Source organism: Rhinoraja longicauda, chromosome 1 (assembly GCF_053455715.1).
Source record: "Rhinoraja longicauda isolate Sanriku21f chromosome 1, sRhiLon1.1, whole genome shotgun sequence".
NCBI lineage: Eukaryota > Metazoa > Chordata > Chondrichthyes > Rajiformes > Arhynchobatidae > Rhinoraja > Rhinoraja longicauda.
In genome coordinates this window covers 20,895,808-20,912,150 of record NC_135953.1, presented here as the reverse complement: position 1 = coordinate 20,912,150, position 16,343 = coordinate 20,895,808, and the positions used below count along the sequence as shown (strand labels likewise).

General features: G+C 47.7%; 1 protein-coding gene across 5 annotated transcripts in view; it reads right to left on the bottom strand.

Annotated features, from left to right (window-relative positions):
- Positions 1-16,343, bottom strand: part of LOC144601983 (fibroblast growth factor receptor 3-like) — a 134,238-nt gene that overhangs the window by 62,741 nt on the left and 55,154 nt on the right. For all 5 annotated transcript variants that reach the window (XM_078414697.1, XM_078414850.1, XM_078414928.1 and 2 more), the window contains exons 3-4: positions 15,609-15,878; positions 2,170-2,226 (exon numbers count right to left, since the gene is read on the bottom strand). In XM_078414697.1, coding sequence (XP_078270823.1) covers positions 2,170-2,226; positions 15,609-15,878 — 327 coding nt within the window. The remainder of the gene's footprint in view (positions 1-2,169; positions 2,227-15,608; positions 15,879-16,343) is intronic.

The window sequence follows — 16,343 nt, the reverse complement described above, 5'->3', positions numbered from 1 at the left end:
TCCCTCCAGAGATGCTGGCTGTCCCGTTGAGTTACTCCAGCATTTGTCTATCATCTGCAAACTTGGCCACAAAGCCTTCAATGCCCTCATCCAAATCATTGATACACAACGTAAAGAGCACTGACCCCTGCGGCACTCCGCTAGTCACCAGCAGATGCTGCCTGACTTGCCGAGTTCCTCCAGCACTTTGTGTTTTGCTCAAGATTCCAGCATCAGCAGTTCATTGTCAGAGCGAGTCCCAGCGCAAATTGGAAGAATAGCACCTCCTATTTCACTTGGGCAGCTTACAACCCAACGGTATGAATATTGAATTCTCTAACTTCAAGTAACCCTTGTTTTCCCTCTCTTTCCATCCCTCCGACCAATCTGACTGTCCCCGATTACATTTTATCTCTGCTTTGTTGTTACTTCTCCTAGCTAACGATGATCTATTCTACATTTTCATTAGTCTCCACCCCCCTTTGATGTCTCGTTCTCACACCTTACACTTCCTTATCTCTGTATATCCCCCTCCCCCTCCCCGCAGCCTGAAGAAGGGTGTCGACCCAAAAGTCACCCATTCCTTCTCTCCAGAGATGCTGCCTGTCCCGCTGAGTTACTCCAGCATTTTGTGTCTATCTGCAGTTCCTTGTGTTTCCTCATCTCTCAGCCTTCTCCAGCTCCTCTGCATCGGTTCAAAAGATGATCCTGAAAAAATCCACTCCCTCGATAATATTCTTGCAATAGACAATAGACAATAGGTGCAGGAGGAGGCCATTCGGCCCTTCGAGCCAGCACCACCATTCACTGTGATCATGGCTGATCATTCTCAATCAGTACCCCGTTCCTGCCTTCACCCCATACCCCCTGACTCCGCTATCCTTAAGAGCTCTATCTAGCTCTCTCTTGAATACATTCAGAGAATTGGCCTCCACTGCCTTCTGAGGCAGAGAATTCCACAGATTCACAACTCTCTGATTGAAAAAGTTTTTCCTCATCTCAGTTCTAAATGGCCTACCCCTTATTCTTAAACTGTGGCCCCTGGTTCTGGACTCCCCCAACATTGGGAACATGTTTCCTGCCTCTAACGTGTCCAACCCCTTAATAATCTTAAACGTTTCGATAAGATCTCCTCTCATCCTTCTAAATTCCAGTGTATACAAGCCTAGTCGCTCCAGTCTTTCAACATATGACAGTCCGGCCATTCCGGGAATTAACCTAGTAAACCTACGCTGCACGCCCTCAATAGCAAGAATATCCTTCCTCAAATTTGGAGACCAAAACTGCACACAGTACTCCAGGTGCAGTCTCACCAGGGCCCTGTACAACTGCAGAAGGACCTCTTTGCTCCTAAATGTTATTCCTTTTATCATGTATCTGTACACTGTGGATGGCGTGATTGTAATCATGGATAGTCTTTTCACTGACTGGATAGCACGCAATAAAAATGCTGTTCATCTTTTACCTCAGTACAGATGACAATAATAAACTAGACTAAACTTGGGTGGTGGAATGAGGAGATTTTCACTACATTTCAGTATACTACATACAAACAAAAACATGGTGAATGAAAGATACAAAGTGCTGGAGTAACTCAGCGTGTCAGGCAGCATCTCGTGCAGAGGTGACATTTTTGGTCGATTTGCTTCTTCAGATTCAGATTCAGACTGTTATTCCAACACTTTGTGTCATTTTTTGTCAACCAGCACCTGCAGTTCCTCGTAGCTACAACAAAGCAAGTGACCATCTTCCACTGTATTAAGAATACAGTATTCCACTGTATTAAACACAGTTTAAGAATAAGGGGTAGGCCATTTAGAACGGAGATGAGGAAAAACGTTTTCACTCAGAGAGTTGTAAATCTGTGGAATTCTCTGCCTCAGAAGGCAGTGGAGGCCAATTCTCCGGGTGCTTTCAAGAGAGAGCTAGATAGAGCTCTTAATGATAGCAGAGTCAGGGGGTATGGGGAGAAGGCAGGAACGGGGTACTGATTGTGAGTGATCAGCCATGATCACATTGAATGGAGGTGCTGGCTCGAAGGGCCGAATGGCCTAATCCTGCACCTATTGTCGATTGTCTATTCAGCGGGAAGGGGTTTGCCAGCCAGCTCTCTGCCTGCCTTGCAGATAGGGCAGCATGATTCTTAACGAATGTAGGGGCAGAAAGAGCTTCTATGCGTTGGTACAGTACCTGTATCCTCACTTCCATCATCATCATCATCTTCATCATCACCCGAAGACAAAGAATCTGAAAGACAAATTAAAACTCTTATTAGCGTAACACCAGGGGCAACATGTAAGGTGGAACACTTCAATGTGCCAAGATTTCTTCAACTGCACCAACGAAAGAAGGACGCGAGCAACAGGAGCATGTGAATCCGACTCACCGTCCACTCATTGGCAATGTTGGCTGGCACCCTTCACTGTCGCTGGAACCAAGTCCTGGGACATTCTAGCTAAATGTAGGCGGCACAGAGGTGCATCTGGTAGAGCTGCTGCCTCACAGCGCCAGAGACCCGGGTACGATCCTGACTACAGGTGCCGTCGGTATAAAGTTTGTACGTTCTCACCGTGACCGTGTGGGCTTCCTCCAACACTCCAAAGACGTACAGGTTTGTAGGTTAATTGGCTTTCGGTAAAGACTGTAAATTGTCCCTAGTGTGTGCAGGATAGTGTGCGGGGACTCGGTGGGTTGGAGGGCCTGTTTACAATAGACAATAGGTGCAGGAGGAGGCCATTCAGCCCTTCGAGCCAGCACCACCATTCAATGTGATCATGTCTGATCATTCTCAATCAGTACCCCGTTCCTGCCTTCTCCCCATACCCCCTGACTCCGCTATCCTAAAGAGCTCTATCTAGCTCTCTCTTGAATGCATTCAGAGAATTGGCCTCCACTGCCTTCTGAGGCAGAGAATTCCACAGATTCACAACTCTCTGACTGAAAAAGTTTTTCCTCGTCTCAGTTCTAAATGGCTTACCCCTTATTCTTAAACCGTGGCCCCTTGTTCTGGACTCCCCCAACATTGGGAACATGTTTCCTGCCTCTAACGTGTCCAACCCCTTAATAATCTTATACGTTTCGATAAGATCTCCTCTCATCCTTCTAATTTCCAGTGTATACAAGCCTAGTCGCTCCAGTCTTTCAACGACTCCCTTTCCGCGCTGTATCTCTAAACTAAACATGACATGGTAATAAGGAACTGTTGAAGAGGTTTCTTCCTTGTGCACGGGGCCTCTGATAGGCCTTCAGGGGTCCAGTCAGACTGAGCAGAATTGCCAGCTGTCCATTCCCTCCACAGATGCTGCCTGACCCGCTGAGTTCCTCCAGCACTTCCTGTTCTGCTCAAGATTCCAGCATCTGCAGTTATCCGGGTGTCAATTTATTGCATTAACTTTACTTCAGAAACAGTGCAAAGCTCCCCTCCTGCAGATAAATGGCCTCAGAGTACAGAATGGAGGCGATACAATTGCTGCAGTACTCCCCGACCCAAGTAAAGGCAGTCAAGCACCAAGGCAGTATTTGCCGAACACTTGACCTTTTGTCATGAGCTTCCAAAGTGCTTCATAGCATGGGGATTACTCTTGAACTGTTGGCCAGTCTGGGTACAGTAAGTTCTCACACACAGAGCGATGAACAAAGATACAGTTAATCAGCTCTGACAGAGTAGGTTCATTGTGAAATGTTGGCCAGGAAACTGGGAGAATAGCTTTGCTCTTTGCTAAAGGGTGCCATGGGATCCATTACATTTACTGTACCTCCTCAGTTTAACTCCCTCAGTGGCAGCTTGCATTCGAAGCTTCGTGCTTCTGCAGTGACAGGCTCGGTCAGACCTGCGTCTCAGCTCGTGGGGCGAGAGAGTAATGAAGCACGGAAACTGGACCTTCGCACCAACTCGCCCACGCCAACCAACATGCCCATTTTAGCTCGGGCCATTTGCCCGCATAAGGTTCATACCCCTCCCAGCTTTTCCTGTCCACGTACCTGTCCAAATGTCATTTAAATGTCATTATTGTTTAGTTTAGTTTATTATACTGTCACATGTACCGAGGTACAGTGAAAAGCTCTTTGTGGCCTGCTATCTAGTCTGTAAAAAGACTACTTCATATGATTACAATCAAGCCGTCCACAGTGTACAGATACAGGATAAAGGGAATGAGGTTTAATGCGAGATAAAGTCCGATTAAAGATGGTCCGAGGGTCTCCAAGGATGTAGATGGTAGGTCAGGGTCGCTCTCTAGTTTGTATTGTACCTGCTTCAACTACTTTCTCCGGCAGATCATTCCATATACCCACCATCCTCTGTGGGGAAAGGTTGGCCCATAGGTTCCTTGTAAATCTTTACCCTCTCATCTTAAATCAATGCCTTCCCTTTCCCTTTCCCCATCCCTTTCCCCTTCCCCTTCGCTGGGAAAAAGCCTGCGCGCACTCATTTTTTAAGCGCTCTAATGATTATGCACACCTCTACAAAGTTACTCCTCAGTCTCTTCCGCTCCAAGGAATCAACTCCCAGCCTGCCCAACCTCTCCTTAGCACTCTGCCCCTCGAGTCCTGGCAACATTCTTATAAATCTTCTTTGCATTCATTTCAGATTAATGAAGTCTTTTCTATCGCAAGGTAACCAAGTGTACACAATACTCCAAATATGACCTCAAGAACATCTTGTGTAATCACAACATATCGTTCCAAGTCTTGTATTCAATGCCTCAACTAAAGAAGGCGTGCATGCTATAAGCCTTCTTCTCCACCCTGTCTACCTGAGATGCCACTTTCAGGGAACTATGTACTTGTACTCTAAGTCTGATGAAGGGTCTCGACCCGAAACGTCACCCATTCCTTCTCTCCAGAGATGCTGCCTGTCCCGCTGAGTTACTCCAGCATTTTGTGTCTACTTGCACTCTGGGATCCCTTTGTTCTGCAACACTTTCCAGGATCTGACTGTTCACTGTGAAGGCCCTGCCCCGGTTTGATTTTGCAAAATGCAACACTAAATCTAAACTGAACTCCATTTGCCATTCCTCAGCCCACTTACCCCATTGATCAAGATCCCGCTGTAATTTCTGACACTAGCTCAAAGATCTTCTCCTTTGACCATTACTCATGGGATTTGGCCATCAGTGACTTGGTCCACATTTATTGCTCAAACCTAACTTGGCATAATGTTCGGCACGGATACTGTGGACTGAAGGGCCTGTTCCCTTGCTGTACTAATCTATGTTTAACAAGGGGATGGTGAGCTGCTTTCTTGAATTCCAAAGTTCTCTTGGAGATGAAACCTCCAACAGTACTGTTGTGAAGGAGTACCATGACTTGGACCTGTTCAAGATGGCACTGGAGCTAGGTGACTCTCTGCATGCTGGTCCCAGGAGAGGATGTGGCACCATCCATTACAATCGCTCCACTCTTTTAAATCCTTATTTCAACACCAGCATTGCTTAACCCTGCACGAAGAACAGTCTGAAGAAGGATGTCGACCCAAAATGTCACCCATTTCTTCTCTCCAGAGATGTTGCCAGTCCCGTTGAGTTACTCCAGCATTTTGTGTCTGTCTGCGATTTAAACCAGCATCTGCAGTTCTTTCCTACACATTTCCTAACCCTCTATCCTTTATATCTTCTCCGTGGATTGTCACCATGTCGTGGTGGAGAAGCTTGTGTGGTCCTGAGATCCTGAGATCGATGCCGTCTGGAGCTACGTTCCTGGTAGGGTCACCCATGGCGGTAAGGTCGAGGGGGAGGTCCCTGACAAAGAGCAATCCAACCAAGACCTCAACGGTGGAACAGGCGGAGGATGATGGCTGTCTTTAGTGTAGCGTCACAACGGCTGGGAAGGCGGATGAGGGCTGCAGCAGAAAAGGGTCCCCGGTCGTCTTGGATTCCATGCCACTGGATCCTGATCCAGATCTGTCGAGGACCGTGTGGTGGCTGTCTGTGCACCAGTCTCCCCACGTTAAACAAAGTCACGCACAGGCGTCCTAAAAGGACAGTCATACTTGCTTCGAGTGACCGCTGATGATCCTTTATATCTGTACACTGCAGACGGCTCGACTGCAATCATGTTGCGTCTTTTCTTTGAATGGATAGCACGCGATCTAAACCTTTTCGCTGTAGCTCGGTACAGGCGACAATAATAAACCAGGCAGTGGTGATGAAAGAATGGCGATGCTTTTCCAGGTCAGGATGGTTTGTCAGGCGGAGAGTGAACCTGTAAATGTTGTTGTTCCCGCACGCCTGCACACCTGTGGCAGAGCTCACAGTTATGAGGGAGGACCTGCAGTCCGTTCTGTACACCAGCCACGGAGGGAATGAATGACTAGACCTCTGTGACTTGGTCCTTTTTTCTGCAAGAGTTTTCAAGAGAGAGTTGGACACAGCTCTTAGGGCTAACGGAATCAAGGGATATGAAGAGAAAGCAGGAACGGGGTACTGATTTTAGACAATCAGCCATGATCATATTGAATGGCGGTGCTGGCTCTGCCGAATGGCTTACTCCTGCTCCTATTTTCTATGTTTCTATGGAGGGGAAAGATTGAAAAGACTAGGCTTGTATTCACTGGAGTTTAGAAGGATGAGAGGGGATCTTATAGAGACATATACAATTATAAAAGGACTGGACAAGCTAGATACAGGAAAAATGTTCCCAATGTTGGGGGAGTCCAGAACCAGGAGCCACACTCTTAGAATAAAGGGGAGGCCATTTAAAACTGAGGTGAGAAGGAACTTTTTCACCCAGAGAGTTGTGAATTTGTGGAATTCTCTGCCACAGAGGGCAGTGGAGGCCAAATCACTGGATGAATTTAAGAGAGAGTTAGATAGAACTTTGGAGTGTGGAAGAAAACTGCAGCACCAGGAGAAAACCCCATGCAGTCACAGGGAGAACGTGCAAACTCCATACAGACAGCACCCATAGTCAGGGTCGAACCTGGTTCTCTGGTGTTGTGAGGCAGCAACTCTGCCGCTGCGCCACCGTGCCACCCCATGATTAGGGATGCCTGGCAACCCTTATTGGAACCGAATGGCAGCCGGGGGTCTTTGTCAGGCCCCACACAGCTACTTACTGAAGAGAGGCCCAGATAATTGAATCAGAAATACAAGTTTGCATCCCATCCCAGTGACTGGGGAATTCAAATACAGCAAATTCAATAAATTAAGAATAAAAAGTCAGTAAAAATGACAATTGAAAATAACCATCTGGTCTATTAATGCTCTTCAGGAAAGGAAATCCTCCATCCTTACCCAGTCTATCCTCCATGTGACACCACATCCACTCAATGAAATGGCCTAATAAGCGACCAAACTTAGAGGAGATTGGAGATTAGCAGTGACAATAGCTTCCTACGACCGAATAAGTAAAGAACAACATTCTAGATTTCTGGAATTCCTAAAAGGACACAAAGTGCTGGAGTAATCCAGAAAGTCAGGCAGCATCTCTGGAGAACATGGATAGGTGGTGTTTCTTCTGTACATTTACATGGACCGTAAAGTGGGTGAAATATCTTTCACACAGAAAGCTCGCTTTCATCAGCCACTTGATCAAAACCAGAAATCACCACCTGAGAGATATTGCCTGACCTGCCAAGGTACTCCAGCATTTTGTGTCCCAAATGCTCCCAATGGCCCGGTAGCATAAAAGGGTACATCTGCCCACTTAACCATGAATAATAACAAAATCATTTGAAAATTATATACCACTTTCAACTTCAGGGTGTTTTCAAATAATTCACAGCCAATGAATCATCCTTGAAATGTAGACAATATCTCCAACTAGACAGCAGTCCGTGAGTTCTGCAGTGCAGCACAGCCCAGATAACATGGAAACTTCCTTCCAATGGGCCACAAACCCCCAACATTGGACGCACAAGCAAATCTGTGACCGACTGGATGTTGACTCCATCTTTCGAATTAATGCAGTTACCTTTGTTGCTTTATATCGAGGCCGATTCTATTTCCGATCCTTCCTGGCTCACAGGCTTGCTGATCTTAGAAACATAGAAAATAGGTGCAGGAGTAGGCCATTCGGCCCTTCGAGCCTGCACCTCCATTCAATATGATCATGGCTGATCATCCAACTCAGTATCCCGTACCTGCCTTCTCTCCATACCCCCTGATCCCTTTAGCCACAAGGGCCACATCTAACTCCCTCTTAAATATAGCCAATGAACTGGCCTCAACTACCCTCTGTGGCAGAGAATTCCACAGATTCACCGCTCTGTGTGAAAAAAAACGTTCTCATCTCGGTCCTAAAAGACTTCCCCCTTATCCTTAAACTGTGACCCCTTGTTCTGGACTTCCCCAACATCGGGAACAATCTTCCTGCATCTAGCCTGTCCAACCCCTTAAGAATTTTGTAAGTTTCTATAAGATCCCCCCTCAATCTTCTAAATTCCAGCGAGTACAAGCCATCTTCCTTGCAAGTTCATAAGATATAATAATAATAATAATAATAATGCATTTTATTTATATAGCGCTTTTCATATACTCAAAGACGCTTTACAGAGATTTAGAGAACATAGGGAAATGAATAAATAGATAAATAAGTAAATAAGTAAACGAACAGAGAAAGGAGACAGAAGGTGAGGTGACCTTCAGTGGTTGAAGGCAGTACTGAACAGGTGAGACTTCAGCCATTGAATCTATTCTGCCATTCAATCATGGCAGATCTATCTTTCCCTCTCAACCCCTGACACCCTTAATAATCAATAATCTGTCAAACTCCGCTTTAAAACTACCCAATGACTTGGCCTCCACAACTGTCTCTGGCAATGAATTCCACAGATTCACCACCCTCTGACGAAATAAATTCCTCCTCGTCTCCTTTTTAAAGGTACGCCTTTTAATTTTGAGGCTATCCCCTCTGGTCCAAGACACTCCCACTAGTGGAAACATCCTCTCCACATCCACTCTATCCAGGCCTTTCACTAAATTCGGTAAGTTTCAATGAGGTCCCTGCTCATCCTTCTAAGTTCCAGCGAGTACAGGCCCAGTGCTGTCAAACGCTCATCATACGTTGCACCATGCCTTGAGGTTGTGATAAAGCATATTGACTGTATTTGCCTGACAGGTGTACATTTAAATGGAGCGTAAAGTGGGTGAAATATCTTTCACACAGAGAGCTCTCTTTCATCAGCCACTTGATCAAAACCAGAAATCACCACGGATGCAATGCATAGTGCTTCAATTCAAAACAGCTGCTGGAATCACTTAGCAAGTCAAGATGCAGCGTAACATAGTGCAGCAGGGTTTATGTTTGGGCCCTTGTTCTGAGGAGTACGTTGCTTGAAACCTGGTGGTAATGGAGAGAGGCGGTATTGAACCCACTCACATCGATCTGCCTGCAGATTTTAGTTTAGATTTAGAGATACAGCGCGGAAACAGGACCATCGGCCCACCGGGTCTGCACCGCACAGCGATCTCTGCACATTAACGCTACCCTAAAACACACTAGAGACAATTTACATTTATACCAAACCCAATTAACCTACAAACCTGTACGCCTTTGGAGCGTGGGAGGAAACCAAAGATCTCGGAGAAAACCCACGCAGGTCATGGGGAGAACGATTAAAAAAAACTCCGTACAGACAGCTCCCGTAGTCGGGATCGAACCCGGGTCTCTGGCGCAGTGAGTCGGCAGCTCTAACGCGGGCGGTGCCACCGTGCCGGCCTACGATCTGAGGGGAGGTACGATCTGCCGAAGGAGGGGTCAGGAAAAGGGGATGTTTCGCCAAGTGAATCGGGGAAGCGAGGATTTGGGAAGGAAGGGGAGGAAACAAAACCTGGGAAGGAGAGGAACGTGGTGTCGGACGGGAGCTGTCAGATCTGGGAAAGGGGGCAAGGTATTCAGGAGGGCGTTTGATTCACACGTGATCCAGAAATCAGAATTACGAGCAAGCCCTAATTTGCTCCAGCGGGATTCCAAATAAAGGATTAATCAGAGCACATAAAACACCAGTGGCCCAGCTGCTTCCAATATTCACACACCACAGTTAATTACTTTTCAATCAGTCATCAACAATTGGAGACGCAGGGCTCCTCCAAACACGTTGTATAAACTGATCATTGGAGCACTTGGTCAGGAGAAGCAAGTCATCACCCTCAGATCTGTCGTACTGGTACAGTAGGAAACATGTTCCCAATGTTGGGGGAGTCCAGAACCAGGGGCCACAGTTTCAGAATAAGGGGTAGGCCATTTAGAACGGAGATGAGGAAAAACTTTTTCAGTCAGAGAGTTGTAAATCTGTGGAATTCTCTGCCTCAGAAGGCAGTGGAGGCCAGTTCTCTGAATGCATTCAAGAGAGAGCTAGATAGAGCTCTTAAGGATAGTGGAGTCAGGGGGTATGGGGAGAAGGCAGGGACGGGGTACTGATTGACAATGATCAGCCATGATCACATTGAAGAAGGGTCTCGACCCGAAACGTCACCCATTCCTTCTCTCCTGAGATGCTGCCTGACCAGCTGAGTTACTCCAACATTTTGTGAATAAATAGCCATGATCACATTGAATGGTGGTGCTGGCTCGAGGGGCCGGATGGCCTACTCCTGCACCTATTGTATATTGATTCCCGGTGCTTTAACAGCGAGGCACACTGGCAAGCAGTCAGCACTCTCACTGGATGGAGTGGTACGCCTTGCTGCCACTGCCCCTGTGACCGACAGGCTGGTGGTACCTCCGGCCTGTGGAATTCTCTGCCACAGAAGGCAGTGGAGGCCAATTCACTGGATGTTTTCAAGAGGGAGTTAGATTTAGCTCAAGGGATGTGGGGGAAAAAAGCAGGAACGGGGTTCCTGATTTTAGATGATCAGCCATGATCGTATTGAATGGCAGTGCTGGCTCGAAGGGCCGAATGGCCTACTCCTGCACCAATTTTCTCTGTCACATCCAATTCTGTTATCCGGCAACTGAACCCACCTTTCACCAGGTTTGGGGGACAGTTTCTTCCCAGCTGTTATCAGGCAACTGAACCATCCTACCACAACCAGAGAGCAGTCCTGAACTATTATCTACCTCATTGATGAACTTCGGACTATCCTTGCTCAGACTTTGCTGGCTTTAACATGCACTAAACGTTATTCTCTTATCATGTATCTATACACAGTAAATGGATCGATTGTTATCATGTATTGTCTTTCTGCTGACTGGTAAGCATGCAACAAAAGCTTTTCACTGTATCTCGGTACACGTGACAAAACGAAAGGACGCCACCTTATAAAATAAAAAGTGGCCCTCACGTAGCGTCTACCTCACTGGACTATCTTTAATCGGACTTGACAGGACATTATCTTGCACTAAACTTTATTCCCTTCATCCTGTATCTGCACACTGTGTCTGTCTTGATTGTAATCATGTACAGTCTTTCCACTGACTGGATAGTAGGCAACAAAATGCTTTTCAAGGTACTTCAGCACATATGTTTTGTTTAGTTTAGTTTAGAGATACAGAGTGGAAACAGGCCCTTCCATCTGCTGCGTCCGCACTGACCAGTGATCCCCGCACACTAACACTGCCCAACACACACTAGGGACGATTTTCAATTTTTACCGAGCCAAGTAGCCTACAAACCTGTACGTCTTTGGAGTGTGGGAGTAAACCGGAGCACCCGGAGAAAACCCACGCAGGTCACGGGGAGAACGTACAAACTCCATACAGACAGCACCCATAGTCAGGATCGAACCCGGGTCTCTGGCGCTGTAAGGCAGCAACTCTACCGGCTGTTACTCCAACAATTTGAGTCCTTTCGTTTTTCTTTCCTTGCAGCTCAAACCTTAGGCTCAGGGTGGTGTACGAAACTCTTTGTGATTTGTCCAAATTAACTCCCTAGAAGTCAAATGTCTCCCTTGTCCCTCACTGACTATCATCAATGCAGAATTTCTTATCACGCTGGAATGAAGCTATTTGGTTACAATAGGAATTCCTAGCTTGCATACTACAAATTCCTAAAGATATCCTCTTAAGCCCAATGAAGCCCGCATTGATTCCTTACAATCTAATATCGCTCAATGTATTTGTCCACAGATTTGTTATATTAGTCTGGAATGTCCTTGTTCTCTGCTGGCGTAGCTCAGTGGCTTTAAATTAGGGAGATCGATCGCATAGTGTCCCCAATGCGTGCTATTGTTAGATGCCGTCAGATTTGGGCAGATTACATCTTCGTTCGGGCGGTGCAGCGATAGAGTTGCTGCCTTACAGCGCCAGAGAGCCGGGTTCGAACCCCACTACGGGTGCTGTCTGTACGGAGTTTGCACGTTCTCCCCGTGACCTATGTGGGTTTTCTCCGAGAACTTCGGTTTCCTCGCACACTCCGAAGACGTACAGGTTTGTAGGTTAATTGGCTTGGTGTGAAAATGTAAATCGTCCCCAGTCTGTGTAGGAATAGTGTTATGTGCAGGGATCGTTGGTCGGCGCGGACACGGCATCATTCTGTCAACACTCAATCGTAACGAATGGTCACCATGTACACGGGCTACAGCAAGACAAAGGGGAACCAGCACGGACTCAGTAAAGAATACCAATTGGCTTGGTAAAATTGTAAATTGTCCCTCGTGTGTGTAGGGCAGTGTTAGTGTACATGGATCGCTGGTCAGCGTGGACTCGGTGGCCTAAAGGGCCTGTTTCAACGCTGTGTCTTTACCAATTCCACTTGAATCTCAGTGATACAAAGCCCTAAACGGGCTTGCCCCCCCCCCCATATCAAAAATCTTCTAACCCACCACCCTATCTCCAGGTCCCTCAGGTCGGCCGACTTGGGGCTACTGACTATCCCGCGGTCTAGGCTTAAGCTCAGGGGTGACCGCGCTTTTGCGGTTGCAGCTCCTAGACTGTGGAACAGCATCCCTCTCCCCATCAGAACTGCCCCCTCCATCACCTCCTTTAAGTCCAGGCTCAAAACCTATTTGTATTCCCTAGCGTTTGAGGCCCTCTGAGGGGGTGCTGTGAACTGTTTATGTATGTGCTGTTATGTTTGTGTGCCATTGTATGTTCGTTCTTAGTACCTGAACTGATGTACAGCACTTTGGTCAACGTGGGTTGTTTTTAAATGTGCTATACAAATAAAATTGACTTGACTTGACACCAGTTCTTCCCACTGTCCCGTCAGGAGAACCTTTCTTGATGATTCAACTGGTTAAGACCATGACCAGTTCACGTTCACAAGTTATACGAGTAGAATTAGGCCATTCGGCCCATCACATCCACTCTGCCATTTAATCATGGCTGATCTCTGCCTCCTCATCCCATGTGCCTACCTTCTTCCCATAATCCTTGGCAACGGTTCTAATCAAGAATTTGCCTTTCTCTGACTTAAAAATATGCACTGACTTAGCCTCCACAGCCCTCTGTGGCAATGAGTTCCAAAGATTAACTACCCTCTGACTAAAGAAGTTCCTCCTCACCTCCTTTCTAAAAGAGCACCCTGTAATTCTGAGGCTATGACCTCTGGTCCTACACTCTCCCACCAGTGGAGACATCCTTTCCACATCCACTCTTATCTATGCTTTTGACCATTCTGTAATTTTCAATGAGGTTCCCCCTCAACCTTCTAAACTCCAGAATCAGAATTCAGAATTACCTTTATTTGTCATCCAAAAAACAAGTCTTTTGGGCGAGATTTCGTCACCCACAGTCCAACAATAAGAGCAATAAAATAAGCAAATTACACAACCCCAACCAACACAAAACACACCAAAAAAAAGAAATATCCATCACAGTGAGTCTCCTCCAGTCACCTCCTCACTGTGATGGAAGGCCAGAATGTCATTTTTCTTCCCCTGCCGTCTTCTCTCGCGGTCAGGCTGTTGAGGTTGCCACGTTCCAGGCCGCGCCGGACGGTGAAAGGTCCGCAGCGGGCCAACCCAAGCCCCGCGATCCGGTGCGGACCAGCGAGGCAAGGCCCAGTGCTGTCAAATGCTCATCATATGCTAACCCACTCATTCCTGGAATCATTCTTGTAAACCTCCTCTGGCCCCTCTAGAGCCAGTACATCCTTCCTCAGATATGGGACTATTCTCTATGTTTCTATTTGCAGAAGTGTGCTTTCCATGGTGCATGTGTAAATGTTTGTAAGGGTCATTGGAATCGTGCCAAGTTTCCTCAGTTTTCCGAGGGAGTAGAGGGGTCGGTGTGCCAACTTGGCTGTTGTTTCAATGTGGCAGGTCCACGACGGTTCATTGGCAATATTTACGCCAAGGAACTTGAAGTTCTCAACCATTTTCACCTTTTGGCACCATTGGCGCTGATTGGGGCAAGTTCTCCACCACCTTTCTTGAGGTCAATAACTAGTTCCTTTGCCTAGCTGCCATTGACAGAGGTGGTTGTCCTGACACCATGTTACTGAGTTCGGTATCTCCTACCTGTACTCTGCCTTGTCATTGTTCGTGATCCGGCTCATCACAGTGATGTCATCTGCAAACTTGTAGATGGAGTTAGAGCCTAACTGGACGACACAGTTGTGAGTGTCCAGGGAGTAGAGTTGGGAGAATGCATTCTGCAGGGCGCCAGTGTTGAGAAGTAATGTGGAGGTGTTGTTGTCAGCCACGGTCCATGGCGGCTGAACTCATGGCCCGGTAGATCGGGGCTTCAGGGGAGAGCCCGCCAAGCCGGTTCCCCGCGGCCGAATGGAAGACCCACTGGATGACGGGCTGCAGGAGAAGGCCCCCGTGTGGGGCCCCTGCTCGCTTGGAACCAGTGGACCGCAGGCCTGGGAGGGGGAGGCCGCCGTGCCGGCCCCTGCTCGTCCCCAGAAGACCAGAGACCGGGAGGACGGAGCCTGCGACGACGGACGCGGCGGGGGAGGAACGAGGCCGGTGGGAGAGGAGAGGGAACCGGGGTCTGGCCGACCGCGCCCTCGTGGTCGGCTGCGGGAGGCACCCCCGAGGAACAAAGGTGGACGGGGGGAGGAGAGGGACGCGGCGTCCAAGGAAGGTGACGGCTGGAGGCCCCGCAGAAGCCTGGGACTCGCCTGGAACTGGCACCGCTCATAAGAACAGGAGCGTAGACTTTGTAAATGGAGTCAAAACATGGCGCTTCTTGCACGCGGGCACAGTAGACTATTTCTGTGCGGTTGCTAATCGGTGGGAAGGCAATACCCCACTGGACTGTTTGTAAGGAAAATAATTTCACTGTGTCAGCACTTTTTGCACATGTGACTATAAATGCACCATTGAACCACTGGGTCCTTGAAACAACGGCCCGATATTTAACCGCTTCAGCACTTTCACTCGGGACTCTCTAAACTATCTGTCACCACTACACAAGGTTTTTTTAGATTTAGAGATACAGCGCGGAAACAGGCCCTTCGGCCCACCGAGTCCGCGCCGCCCAGCGATCCCCGCACATTAACACTATCCTACACACACTAGGGACAATTTTTACATTTTAACCAGTCAATTAACCTACATACCTGCACGTCTTTGGAGTGTGGGAGGAAACCGAAGATCTCGGAGAAAACCAACGCAGGTCACGGGGAGAACGTACAAACTCCGTAGTCAGGATCGAACCCGAGTCTCCGGCGCTGCATTCGCTGTAAGGCAGCAACTCTACCGCTGCGCCACCGTGCCGCACGTCAGCCAACTCTCCACAGCATTGTTCACAGACATCATAATGAAGGCATTTAGCGACCGCAAGTGACAATCAACACTCACCTGCAACCTTGATGGTGAAGTTGCTGAGAATCTCGTTGGTCCCCCAGAGCTTGCAGGAGTAGACTCCGGAATCATCGTAGGAAACGTTGATGATCTTCAGCCACTTCTGGCCGACTTGGGTCGTGTTGTTGGGCAGGATTCTGAGCCCGTCTTTCAACCACACCAGTGCCAGCGAGGAGCCAAGGGAATTGCAGGACAAGTCCAGGGTGTCTCCATTGCCAAGTACGATCTCCTCCACAACAGTTGGCTGGCTTCCCAATGTGACCGTTCCTGAGGAAAAAAACAATGACACTTTAAAAGCTTGTCTTTCAGACATTAAGTTCTCGGAGCAAAATTAGGCCATTCGGCCCATCAAGTCTACTCCGCCATTCGATCATGGCTGATCTATCTTTCCCTCTCAACCCCATTCTCCTGCCTTCTCCCCATATCCCCTGACACTTGTACTAATCAAGAATCTGTCAATCTTCGCCTTAAAAATAACCACTGACGGCCTCCACAGTCTTCTGTGGCAATGGATCCAACGAGTTACAATTCTGAAGTCCCTTTCATTAACCATTAGTCACTTACAAACACTCTAACCCACACCACCTACACAATGAGTGTCGGAAGGAACTGCAGATGCTGATTAACACACAAGATCGACACAAAAAGCTGGAGTAACTCAGCGGGGGGTCAGGCAGCATCTCTGGAGAGAAGGAATAGGTGACGTTTCGGGTCGCTGAGTTACTCCAGCTT